General features: G+C 38.6%; 1 protein-coding gene across 1 annotated transcript in view; it reads left to right on the plus strand.

The window, feature by feature from the left end:
* Positions 1–889: 889 nt before the first annotated feature.
* LOC119424522 (astrotactin-2) overlaps positions 890–12,445 on the plus strand; it is a 320,640-nt gene continuing 309,084 nt past the window's right edge. The window contains exon 1 of the mRNA XM_037692008.1: positions 890–1,313. Coding sequence (XP_037547936.1) covers positions 890–1,313 — 424 coding nt within the window. The remainder of the gene's footprint in view (positions 1,314–12,445) is intronic.

Below are 12,445 nucleotides of genomic sequence, written 5' to 3' on the forward strand. Positions count from 1 at the left end.
GGGGTCGCCGGTGCCCATTTCCAGCAATCACTGTGTGAGGGGCGGGGTACACCCTGGACAGGTTGCAAGTCCATCACAGGGCCACATACAGACAAACAAACATTCACTCTCTCACTCACACCCAGGTGCAATTTAGAGTTACCAATCAGTCTAACATGCATGTTTTTGGTTTGTGGGAGGAAACTGGAGAAAACCCATGCATGCACAGAGAGAACATGCAAACTCCACCCAGAAGGGCCCCCGGACCAGGATTTGAACCAGGGACCTGCTCGCTGAGAGGCGGCAGCTCTACCAGTTGCGCCACCGTTATTTAAACGTATTTCAGGCGAGGGTTTTTATTTCACTGTGGCATTAATATAGCCTTCTTTAGTTTGAGCGAACACTGCAATTGAAACCTAATTCTTAATTGAAATATGTGCATAAACTGGGGGGGGGGGCTATTTTAACAGGAAACACATTGACATTATGTAAATGAATGGGTCAGGATTATTTACTTTTGTGTTGTTGTTTGCATAATTGTATAAACTTTTAAACAGAGGATATATTATTTACAGAGAGCCATGTAACAAACTCAATTTTACTCTTTGAGTCTGGTCTGACACATTTGATAAAACAAACTAAAATCATGTTCTTTATTTAAAAAGTGCCAACTCCATGTGATAACTCCCTTAAAAAAATATATATATATATATATATATATATATGACACGTGCTTCTGTGAGTTAAGCGTTCCATTTCCACAGCGCGCGCACAGACGATGAACGAGGACGCTCCACCTGTGCTGCCGCCTCCTGGACGGACGCGAGCTCCTTTGCAGCGACTGTACTATAAGTGAACGGACAGCTTATGAGCCGCACTCAAAGCGAGAGAAGCACGCGCGCGGAGCGGGATGGCGAGTCTTTCAGCGCCGCACATCCGCGTCCTTCTCGCGGGTCTCTTCCTGACCGGCTCCGCGACGCTCCGTGCGAGCAGGGGGGCCACGTCTCCTGCGGAGGACAGGGACAAGGAGGGCGACGCGGAGACCCCGTGCGAGGTGAAGAGCGTCACCGTGTCTACCCTGCCCGTGCTCCGGGAGAACGAGTTCAGCTTCACCGGCGGAGCTGCTGCGAGCGCGGCGGGAGGAGGGAGCGCTGCCGGAGCAGGTGCGGCTGCTGGTGGAGGAGGAACCGGAGGAGGACCTGGTGGAGGAGGAGGAGCGGGAGCCGGAGGAGGGGGCGAATCCCGACTCCTGCTGTTTGTTAGGACAGACCTACCTGGGCGAATTTCTGTAATGGATGATCTTGACAACACAGCTCTCCCCTACTTCACACTCGGTAAGAACCATGGTTGCCCTCCATCATCATCACCATGATGGTGTGAGCCTAGCTGCACATGTGCTGCTGCGCACTTTGTGCACAGCTTCCAAAATCAGCTGTTAAATCATTTCCCCTTTTTTTAAAGCCTGTGTATAAATGCATTCTACCAGTTTTCCTCACCTAACACCTGGATGGATGCGGCTGGAAGTACAACAAATTGTCTCACTTATGGTGAAGTGACACCCTCTATCCCTCATGACTTTCATATTTGTGGTTCAACACGATTATGAGTTTAAAATGCATGCATACCCCTTAGCGCAGTGCCCCAATCGAGCAGTGCAATTTATCCCCACGAATATGCACAAAATGAGCGATTTATTCTCACTTTGCAGACATCCTTGGTGGTTTTGGTTAAACTCAAATAAAGGGGAACCCCCACACATCCGTGTGCATGTGAGAGAGTGCCTTCTTTCTTCCCCATATAATAACTGTGAATCAGAGCAGTGCAACGCCGGTCTTTGACAGGTCATCCGAAGTTCTCCGTGAAAGCCAGTGGCTCTGAAATGGTCTGGAGAGTAGCATCGCTGATTGGATAATCACAGAGGACATAATAGTAGAAAAGTGCCTTTTCCTTTAAAAAAAAAAAAGACATGTTTGCTTTGAAAGAGAAGTAGACTTTCACATAAAAAAAAAGAGGAACTCGCTTGCTTACTTTGCCTTTGTCGTATTTTACGTTGATGCAAACAACAAAACTAAAAAGGCATTGCTTGTATCCTCGTGTGTTTCCCTTCACGTTGTGAGCCACACAGTTGGGTTTTATGACTGGTGCATTTACAGAGTGCAGAAGCCGTTAAACGCTTTTAGCCACTCGAGATGAAGTGAAACACAACAGATGCAAAATGCTCTGTGTTACACAATTAACATTCATTTTAGAGCAGACCCCCCCCCCCCCACACACACACACACACTTGGCACAGTCTCATGGAAACCTGGTGAAAACAAAGACAAATTCAAACACACAGCGCTCAGCGGAGGTCATTGATACTAGTACTGAGAAGTCATGAGAACGTCTCATTACTGCCGTTTCCAGACATCATCCTTTTTTTTTTTCTTCTTCCATAGCTCAGTGCTCCCAGTTCCATTCCTTGTAGGAAGACAACTGAACTGGCTGCACGAGGCAAAGGCTGGCAGGCATGCTGAAGGCTGGAGCATTAAGCTAGTAAATCACTTTCTATTCTCATTAAGGACAGCCGTTGACTGTTGAGAAAGGCCTCCCTGTCCACCCAGTCAGCCAGCTAGCAAATTTGCTGCTTCACCCTTTCGGTGGATGATTGCCTGCTGTGGAAGAAGAGAAGGAGCTGTAATAGGCTTTAATAGTTCCTTGTGAGTAATACATATTGAAGGCACAGTGTGTGCCATGTGCGATCTTTGTGGAAAAGCTGTTTGAAATCATTTTATCGCAGTCCGAGCTTTAATTGTGGAAATGCATGCAGTACGTCACCTGCTTTGTAAATGCAAAACCTAATTTAAATAATATTCTTGTTGTTTAGTGTATCGTCTAAGCTTTTAACTTCACCATACACAGCTTTCACTTCACTTCAATCACATATCTCATACGTGATTTATTTATTTTGGTTATTCTCTCCTGTCTGCTAATGCTGGTGTCCCAAACCATCAATTTGTGCTCCCCTGTGCTTTCCATTTTCTTCGGACAGTAATGCATGCCTGTCGTCTTAACAGCTTTTTCTGATGGATGTATTAGTGGGTTTGTTCTCGTCTCTGAATTAAAGTTATTGAAATTGACAACCTAGAAAAAAAACACACTATGTTGCTGATTTGAAGAAAAAACAGTCAAGCTCAATGAGTATTTCAGTCACAGTCCGTTTTGTTGCATCAGTTTTGTTCTTTAATTTATTTTATTAATTAAAGTTTAATTAAATATTCGGGGATTATTTAAAAATATGTATTTCTAGTACAATTTCTTCTTACCTGAATGGGAAGGCATGACTATTTTGAATATTGTCTGCTGCTGAAGGCAAAGTGGCAATAATGATTTACCTGTCTGTTTGCATTTGTTTGTCTGTCAGCAAAATATATTTTGTCAACGGCTAATTTATTTTTAACTCCCAGAAAGTAATTACAGGACAAATTTTTGAAGTCAGTCCGATTTAGGTTGGTTCCCACAGCTAAGCAGCTTTAGCATACACAGCTATACATCAGCCAGTTTTAGATGTATTGAGATAAAAGTTGTTTTTTAGTAGATAAGATTCATTCACAACCCACTTGGAGCATTAACAGATTATGCAAGATGTGGCAATAGTATTTAATAATACACTTAATGTATTTTTCTTTTAATGTTTGACTAAAATGGCTAAAAACAGGCACGATTGCTGGCATCATTGTTTGACTTGTGGACAACAATTTTGATGTTAGGAAATGCAACGTTTGCATTTTGTTACCACTGTCCCGGATTACCATTATCATATTATTTATTTATTTATTGTCAAAGGGAAAGCTTACCAAATTGTCCTTGAATCATTTGAAACCAGAAGTGGGCAAATCAAAGATATCCCAATCCTTTGAGAATGTGCAATCAATGAAAAACAAGTTATGACTGAAGTGAACCTAAAACTGATTAGTATGATCAAACACAGCAAAGCTCTCTATGTAAGTTGATCACCTACTGCACAATACATTAAGACTAATAACCATGAGTCAGAATACTTGACAACTTATTATATTACCTAACCTCATGACTAATCTTGACCATCCATCCATCCATCCATCCATCATCTTTACCCGCTTCTTCCTTTTTCGGGTCGCTGGGGTCACTGGTGCCCATGTACCATGCTTCTTAATTACCCACTTAAACTCCAATTATGTCAAAATAAATCACCTTGGCTTGTAAACACCAACTGTTTAGAGTTATTATCTACAAAACTGTGGAATTATTATGGTGGACACCCCTCAAAAATGAAACTGGCTGATGACACCTTAAATATTTGATTAAAGCAATATTGCATTTCATGAAAAGTTGTTGTTTTTTTGTTTTTTTTACTAGATGCCTATTTGAGCAAGTGATATTGCACACAGTGTTGTGTTCGAAGATCTGTAGCCATTAGCGTTGCACCTTTTTAGGTGGCTTCACTTTAGACATCGGATGACAGCGTCCATCGTTATGATTGCATCTTACGTGTGACAGAGTCCTTTAATACATTTGATGACACAACATTGAATTTATCCCAAAAGGCCACTTTGCTTTTTCATATTCAAATCAACTCCGGTTATGTTTTGGACTCTTTTAATGGCAATGCTAAGCTGCTTATATGTACCATGTGACAACAAATGATGTACATATCTTAAGCCAATTTGCTATCAATTGAACTTTTTGTTTTCATATGGTGTCCATGTCTGAACAGACTAAATATCTTCATGCTATCTTTTATGCAAGGAAATGCTTACTTGCTCATTTATTGCCAGATGCAAATAAACCTTAATGATCATAGTCTTGTCTTGTTTCCAATATACTGTTAGATCTCCAATTGTTTTGTCAAACTAGCGTCAGAGGTTATTGGAAAAGGGGAAAAGGACCACGAGTCTCCTTCCCTCTCCTGCCCGCCTATTCAGCTTTGATTTATTACCAAGGTGTCACAGAGAATGGATGAGTAGAAAGGGCAATGCGAAGGAAGTGTACAGCACTGCTTTCCCTTCCCCTTTCTGCTTTTCTTTGTTCTTTTCCTAAATGGTAGTATACAATGATAACAGTTTATTCAATAACTAAATCACTTTAATGATGCAAATACTCCTGTTTTCTAAAAGCCTGTGCATTAGATTTACCCACTTGTCTCATAGCCTGACCTTTATCACTGCTATTCTGCCACAGCATTATTTCAGTTTAAAAACAGGCAGTTAATGCAGGTTTAAAAAGAGGTGTACAATCATTTAGGTTTGTAGCATAAAACAATTACAAACTCAACTGAGATCCTTCTATTCTGCTATACTTCGTCACAGCAGATAGTTTTCTTCATTTTAAGCGGCGTTATGGGACTGGGTGAAAATCAATACCTTTTGGCAAGATGTTTGACTCTGTAAACACCTCATTAAAAGTTCAACATTCTAAAAACCTTCTGGCACTTAATGCAAGATTGAAAGCTTTCAGATATCTTTTGTTCTTTAGCACCTCTATCCATCGTTTGGGCTCAGTCTTTACTTTCCATTTTCAAGCAATTTTTTTTTTTTTCCCCTTTCGGCTTTTTCAGGCAGCTTATCACACTCTGGCTTGTTGAGCATTTTTGCTCACTCCATCTCCTCGCTGTAACTCAGTGAGCAAAAGTTAACAACGAACTCAGCTTGCTTAGTGATGGGAGATTAAAAGCTGTAGTCATAAAGTTAAAAGCTAATGCACAGGACTCTCTTCCCTGTGGTGCAGAACAGATACACACTGTACTAGAGCCCAGTTTGATGTTATACCAGGGTTCTGTTTCACACTGTATGACAACAAATAGAGCGGGAAGAAAAGTCTGTAGGCGAAAAGGAAAATATTTCATGTTTTTAATTTGAGAATACAGGGATTTAAGCATTTTACCCTATAACCTAATTAACTTTATTGATGCAACTTTACAACAATTGAGAACTAAGTTTTTAAAAACCCAGTGTGGTTTAGAGTTGTTGCAATCAGACAAATCATTTTTGAATGATTTAATATCTATATTTGACCAACAACAATGAAAATGAGGCCTGCTTTTTGTGATTTAATCATATCCCGCATTACAGGAAAGCGACATTTCAATTCCAACAAAAAAGCATTAAAAAGTGCGAGCGGCTTCGGATGTTATCAGCCCATTAAATGGCTGTTATTAGTTGTTATCATCCCCATATGTAGCGGTGAGACTGTCCCACCTACCTCCTAGTAGGTTTAAAGGTACGTTATTATTGCTGATAATAGGTAGCGTTGCACAGGGGCAAACCAGGAAGTGTCTTTGTTTTTTGTTTTTTTTCAGCTTATGTAACCCTTTCCCTAAACGTAAGCTTACAGGTGACCCCCTTACTCTTGTGCCTAAACCAAGACCCTAAAGCTAATCAAGACCCTAAACCTAACCGCCAGACCCTTTACTCTAAACCTAACCACATGAAGCTACTATGAGCGGTAACAAAGCTAAAAATAGAGCCTATTATCATCGCTAACAACGTAACTTTAAACCCACTAGGAGGTACAGGAGGGGTACTCTGACCACTACATATGGGGATCATAACACCTAATAAGGGCCATTTAATGGCTGATAACATTCGAAGCAGGTGAAAGTGCCCTGTTCATGAAACTTTCCATCAAAACTGACTGACTTGTTTATCAGGTTATCTTTTGCTAATAATCCCCCTTTTTTCCCCAATATTTACATCTGTATCCAGTTCTTCTTTTCGCCATCATTATTATTAATGGCACTCTTTGGATAATAAATTACACATTCAGTCTGCCCCCGTTGTGATTTTTTTTCTTTCTTTCTTGCTATCGCTTTGGTTAATGATGTAGTTAAACAATGATCATCAATATAACTTGTGATATTATGTTCATCCTGTAGGATTAATATAGGAGGATTTTTCTTACCACTGAAAACTGTTATGGTAAGAAAGTAACTCATAGAAACAATAAAATATTTGTTGCCTTTTAATGTTTTGTGTAAAACATTTCAAATATATAGTGTTCTTTCATCTGCAAGAATCGTATCAGAGGATCTTTAAAGAAGAGAGAACTCATGATTGTTTTGGTTTTGCATGCAAGACAAATATCATACGATTATTATTTTTCCTTGTTTAACAGTGTTTCACCTAAGAAAATAAATTATAAATAATCTATAACAAGTGGCACATGCTAGTTGTCCTTTGCAGGATCTGTATATTGTTTTTTTTCTTCAACAGCATCTCCTTTCTTGCTTTCTGCTACTGGTGGCCAGCTTTGATCTCAAGATAATCATTTGATCTTTACGGTTGCTGAGAGGCACATTGTGGTTGTCTTTGACAGAGGAAACAAAGAGTGTTATGTAAATGCCTTTAATGAATGCACCAACTCTTTCTTTCATTTATTTGTCTTATTTATGCAAAGCAAAATCATGCACAGTTGTCCTTATGTTACTCTCAGAAGAAAAAAAAAGAAAAAGACTAGAAATGACTGTTTGGTAACCTCAACATTTCCTTACGTTTAAATCAATTGATCCATCCATACATCCATACATACATCCATACATACATCCATACATACATCCATACTTACATGCATACATACATACATACATACATACATACATACATACATACATACATACAATTTTATCTCACTTAAATAATGTCATTCTTATCCTTTTTAACTTCACTTCCAATACGCTTTAGCCGTAACCCTGTAGTAAGTGTGTAAGTGTACAACAACTTATCTTCATAACTTGTTTAAAAAAACAACCTGAGCAGTGCAGCTCATGGGAGAGCATGCCACAAGCTGATCCCCAAAGATTCATAGACTTTCTATTTGTACACTGTAAAGAAGCTTTTTAGTCTGTACAATGAATGCATAATGTGACACTGATTTATAAAAGCAATTCCATTTAGTTGCTCTTTTTTGCTCTTTGGGCTTCTCTGGTGTGTCTCAACCACATAATAGAAGGCCCCATGTGACAACAACTGTGTAATGTATTTGCCCTCTTTGTAAAATATGTTTTATAATGCAAGCCAGACATTGGGGACACAGGGACTTTGAGTAAAATCCATCAACTTACACTGAATATCTTTAAAACAAACCATGGAGAGCAGACTGGTTAAATATTTGACTGTTTTTAAAGTGCAACTTTTAAATTTGCCTTTCCCAACCTACATGGAGCCTGTTCATAATGAATGGGCTGCAAAAAATAGGAAAGGCATATAATTGTACAGGGGTATCCACACTGGGCCATTGTTAATTGCCAATAGGTGTGCCCAAGGGCATTTGATGCAGTATTTACAATGGGACCTTTAGTGAGCTCTTTATGTTTCTCTATCCGTTAAACTCAATGGACCTCATTTGTGTTGCCTATTTTAAGACTATCCATACATTTTTCATTGGTGATCCAGTTAGGCTGCAAATGGAAAGCTTGCTTGGGCTTACCCATGTGTCTGACACAAATAGGGCTCCAGACAGAGGTCCTAATGTCATTTTTGTCCCTTGTACTCTACCACAACTAATGCCTATTTACATAAACACATTCACATAATGGCTACTAAGTTTTACAGTGGTCATTATATGTTGATTTCTTAGCAGTTTACCATATTTTCTCCCCTTTGGGGAATTTAAGAAAACTAATACTCTTAACATGGAACCAAATCACTTATTGGAAATCACATAAATAGCAAATATGAAAACTTAATCTTGAATCCAAACTTTTCTGAAGCATGAAAATTAACTTTAGCCTCTACAATACATTCATTACATTGTTCTGGAAAGATACATTTTAGATTGCATAGTCACACCCTGAATAATTGAATAAGCATAACACTATTTTATTTGCCTTTTTACAGCATAGATCCTATTATTTAAAAAGCTTTAGAAAACCTATACAATCCATGAACCATAAAACATTCTAAAAACACCATCAACAACAACTTTAACCTTTCCAATAACATTTAATTTTCTTCCAAACCTTGTGAAAAGTTATTAACGTGAAAAGAATATAAAAGGTCAAGCCTTAAACTTGAACTTTGCTGTTGATTTAAATTAATGCAAACTCTTCTTATCTTAGCCGTCTCTACACAATGAAAAAATATAAAGTACATTTCAGTCACTAAACAAAAGTTAAGTTTAAAGTCCAGCTCTGACTGCTACAAATGTTTAATTGCATTAAACAAAAAATAACGTAGAGAGTGAGCAGTCTTTGTGACACTGAGCAAATCAGTCGATCCGTCTCTGTTATTTAGTTTTGTATATTGAACCAAGGTTGTTTGCTCCTATGTGGCTTTTTGCTTGGAAGTTGCAGTGATGCTTAGAAATGTGAAGTTCATTTGAATGAGAAAGCTATCAGGCTACAAAAAAAAAAAAAAGTGGTTTGAATTTCCTCTGCCGTGGCAGTGCTTCCACTCGTGTGTAGGTTCGAACTTATCTTACAAGAGCTGAAATGGAAATCCAGCATACCTGGGAGCAGGATGATTGCAGCCTGCTCTGTGAGAACACACCGTGTGACATATGACTAAAGCTGCTTTTGGCAGGTTCACATGCTTTACACATACCATGTAGTCCTCCGGAAAGTATTGTTAATACATTTAGCAAATTGCTAATAAGTATTCCAATAAAAATGATAGATTCCATCAGTTTATTCTTGCTTCTCTGCTTAAAGGATTTAGTTCATGTGGAATCCTGAAACAGTTTCCATTTAGGTTTACAATACTGTAACTCATTTTTTAAAATGTAGATAATTATTTTATTGTATTGAGTAAGCAGTAATGCTGGAAGGTCACTGAGGCAACAAAATAAATAGTAAAAAAAAATTGGCATAATAAGTTTAAAAGAAATAGATAATTTATATTAATTACAAAAAAAGTATGATACAGGGTCATGCATGTTTGATGAACTTTCAATTCTATTATATTCTATTATATTTTATTCTATTAGAGTGTCCATGGCTGTGCACTCGATTCTGTATTCAAGCTGTCTTCTTTTATGTCTATTCCAAGCCGATGGCTGGAGTAGCCTTCAGGTCAAGGTTCTTTATTGTCGTTTTCATCGCATGTGGTACATGTGGTGGAACAAAATTGTGTACACAGGGTCCCAGTTACATCCAACAAAAATATATATTTTTAAGAAAAACAGTAATAAGTTCTAAAATATGAACTAAGAACTACGCTAAGAATAGGCTAAGCCCTTAATAGTGCAAAAACAATATGCCTAACAACAGCAGCACGAACATGAGTCTGTGTGAGCAGATGAGTACAAATGAACACAGCAACATGAAATAAATCAGCAACATGAGATCGGCAGCATGGATAATCAGCAGCACACATAAACAATCAAGTAGCATTACAGTGATTTTTTTTTTCACAGTGATAATCCTGATTAGAGATTCATGAGTCTAATGGCCTAAGGGTAGAAGCTGTTCCTCAGTCTAGTGGTTCTGCACTTAATGCTCTTCAACCTTCGGCCCGAGGGGAGCAGTGCAAAAAGTGTGTGTGCTGGGTGAGTGAGGTCCTTCATGATGCAGGTGGCCCTCTTCCTGCATCCGGAGGTGTAGATGTCTGTGATGGTGGGGAGACTGACTCCAACAGTCTTCTGTGCAGCCTTCACCACTCTCTGCAAAGCTTTTCTTTCTGCAGCTGTGCAGCCTCAGTGCCACACGTTGATGCTGGAGCACAGGATGCTCTCCACTGCACACCTGTAGAAGGAGGTGAGGACTGAGCTTTCCAGATCAGCTCATCTCAGTCGCCTGAGGAAGTAGAGTCTCTGATGAGCTTTCTTGGTCAGGCTGGTGGTGGTGTTGCTCCAGCTGAGGTTGTCATTCAGGTGCACACCCAAATACTTGTAACTGGAGACCACTTCCACCGCAAATCCTCTTTTGTTCGGGGAGGGGTAGGTGTGTTTGTTCTGTTGGAAGTCCACGACCATCTCCGTTGTCTTCTTCACAAAAATGCATGAGCAAAAAACATGAGCAAGTGAGTTAATTTATTATTTTGTTATTATTGTTTTGTTTTTCAGAAATGAAATGTGTCAAATTGTTCTGGTTAACCCTGTGAATGGGGTTATTGAAATCACAAACAAGTCTACCTTAAAAAAAACAAACATGTCAAGCAGGGTGTGTACTGCAGAAAGAGAGGGAGAATCATTGTTCATATAAGCTGTTCTCAATGATATTTAAGACCCATAAAATTTGATTCCCGCCAGAATTTGTTCTGCGTCTTGGGAACATCCAATCAGCTTTACACACCTCACTACACCCCATGGGTCCCACAAAGACTTTAAACCCTTTATCTAAGCTCGTGTGTTTGTACCTATTTGCATTCCCTCCGAGCTGTACAGTCACTGAGATTTCCTCTCAGATAAAGTGTGCCCATTAATCTCTCCTCAACCAATGTGTTACCTCCCACTTTTTTTTAATGCTCTGTCATCCGCATCAGTTGGAGTCCCTGGTGGCTGGTGGAAGTGACTTTATCTGCACAAGGACACTTGTTTTAAAATACGTATTCTTTCCTAGTAATCAGTTCAGATAATGTTGGCTTATCCTAAACAAAACTAGGATTTTAAATGTCTCTAATACCGGTACAAGTCATTCTAAATATGCTGTCAGCTTTATAATGTAATGAAGGGAATGGTATGTTTACTTAGGCGCTGTCCACAATAACACACATATTTTACAGATTTAACATAATGTGCTGTATTTGAACCTTTCACCCACATGCAAATTATTTTTGGTGAAGGTAAACATAATTTGTCATGACTGTTTTCCAAAGTTCTGATAATTCTATAATATCTTTTTTTTTATGTACATGCTGAACTATATTCTTGTTAGAAATAAACAAACTTTTTTTTTGCATCATACATAGGCTGAAAATGAGAATATTTTAGATAAATTGGAAAGTGTTAAAAGATAAAATGAGCAACATATGTATTTTTAGTATATTTAGCCATGCTTGGTATGTTTTTCCTTTTTTATTTTTGATATTTCATAACTTTTGACATTAACGCCACTTTAGTCGGGGGGGGGGGGTCTTTTATTTTTTGTTGATCGTTTGAATGGTTCAAATCTGAAATAGAAAACGTTTGTAAATGTGATTTACAAAGTATCCATATTAGTATAACCAGAGCTTTTAGTTAAAGGAGGCATTGTGCGTATTTAGAAATTTACCGAAAAAAAAATGTAATGACTTCAGCATCCTTAATGTGTTAATAATTCACACAATTTAGCTGTTCAAAATTGTTCTATTGATGTGAACATTCATAGTAAAAGCTTGGAAACCATCTGCTGTACGTAAGACTATTTCTGTGCAATGTGTTTTTGTGTCATTATCAAACACCACACTGTTTTATTTACACGTTCAGAATATGCTTCCTGTTGTATTTAGTCTTTTCCTTTATACAGAAGCAGTCGAGCTGAATAGAGGTGCTTTCAATGCACTTATGATAAGCCTTGAGGTGAAAATTGGGGTTC

The sequence above is a fragment of the Nematolebias whitei genome, chromosome 18, assembly GCF_014905685.2.
Source record: "Nematolebias whitei isolate Nwh7 chromosome 18, NemWhi1, whole genome shotgun sequence".
Lineage (NCBI taxonomy): Eukaryota > Metazoa > Chordata > Actinopteri > Cyprinodontiformes > Rivulidae > Nematolebias > Nematolebias whitei.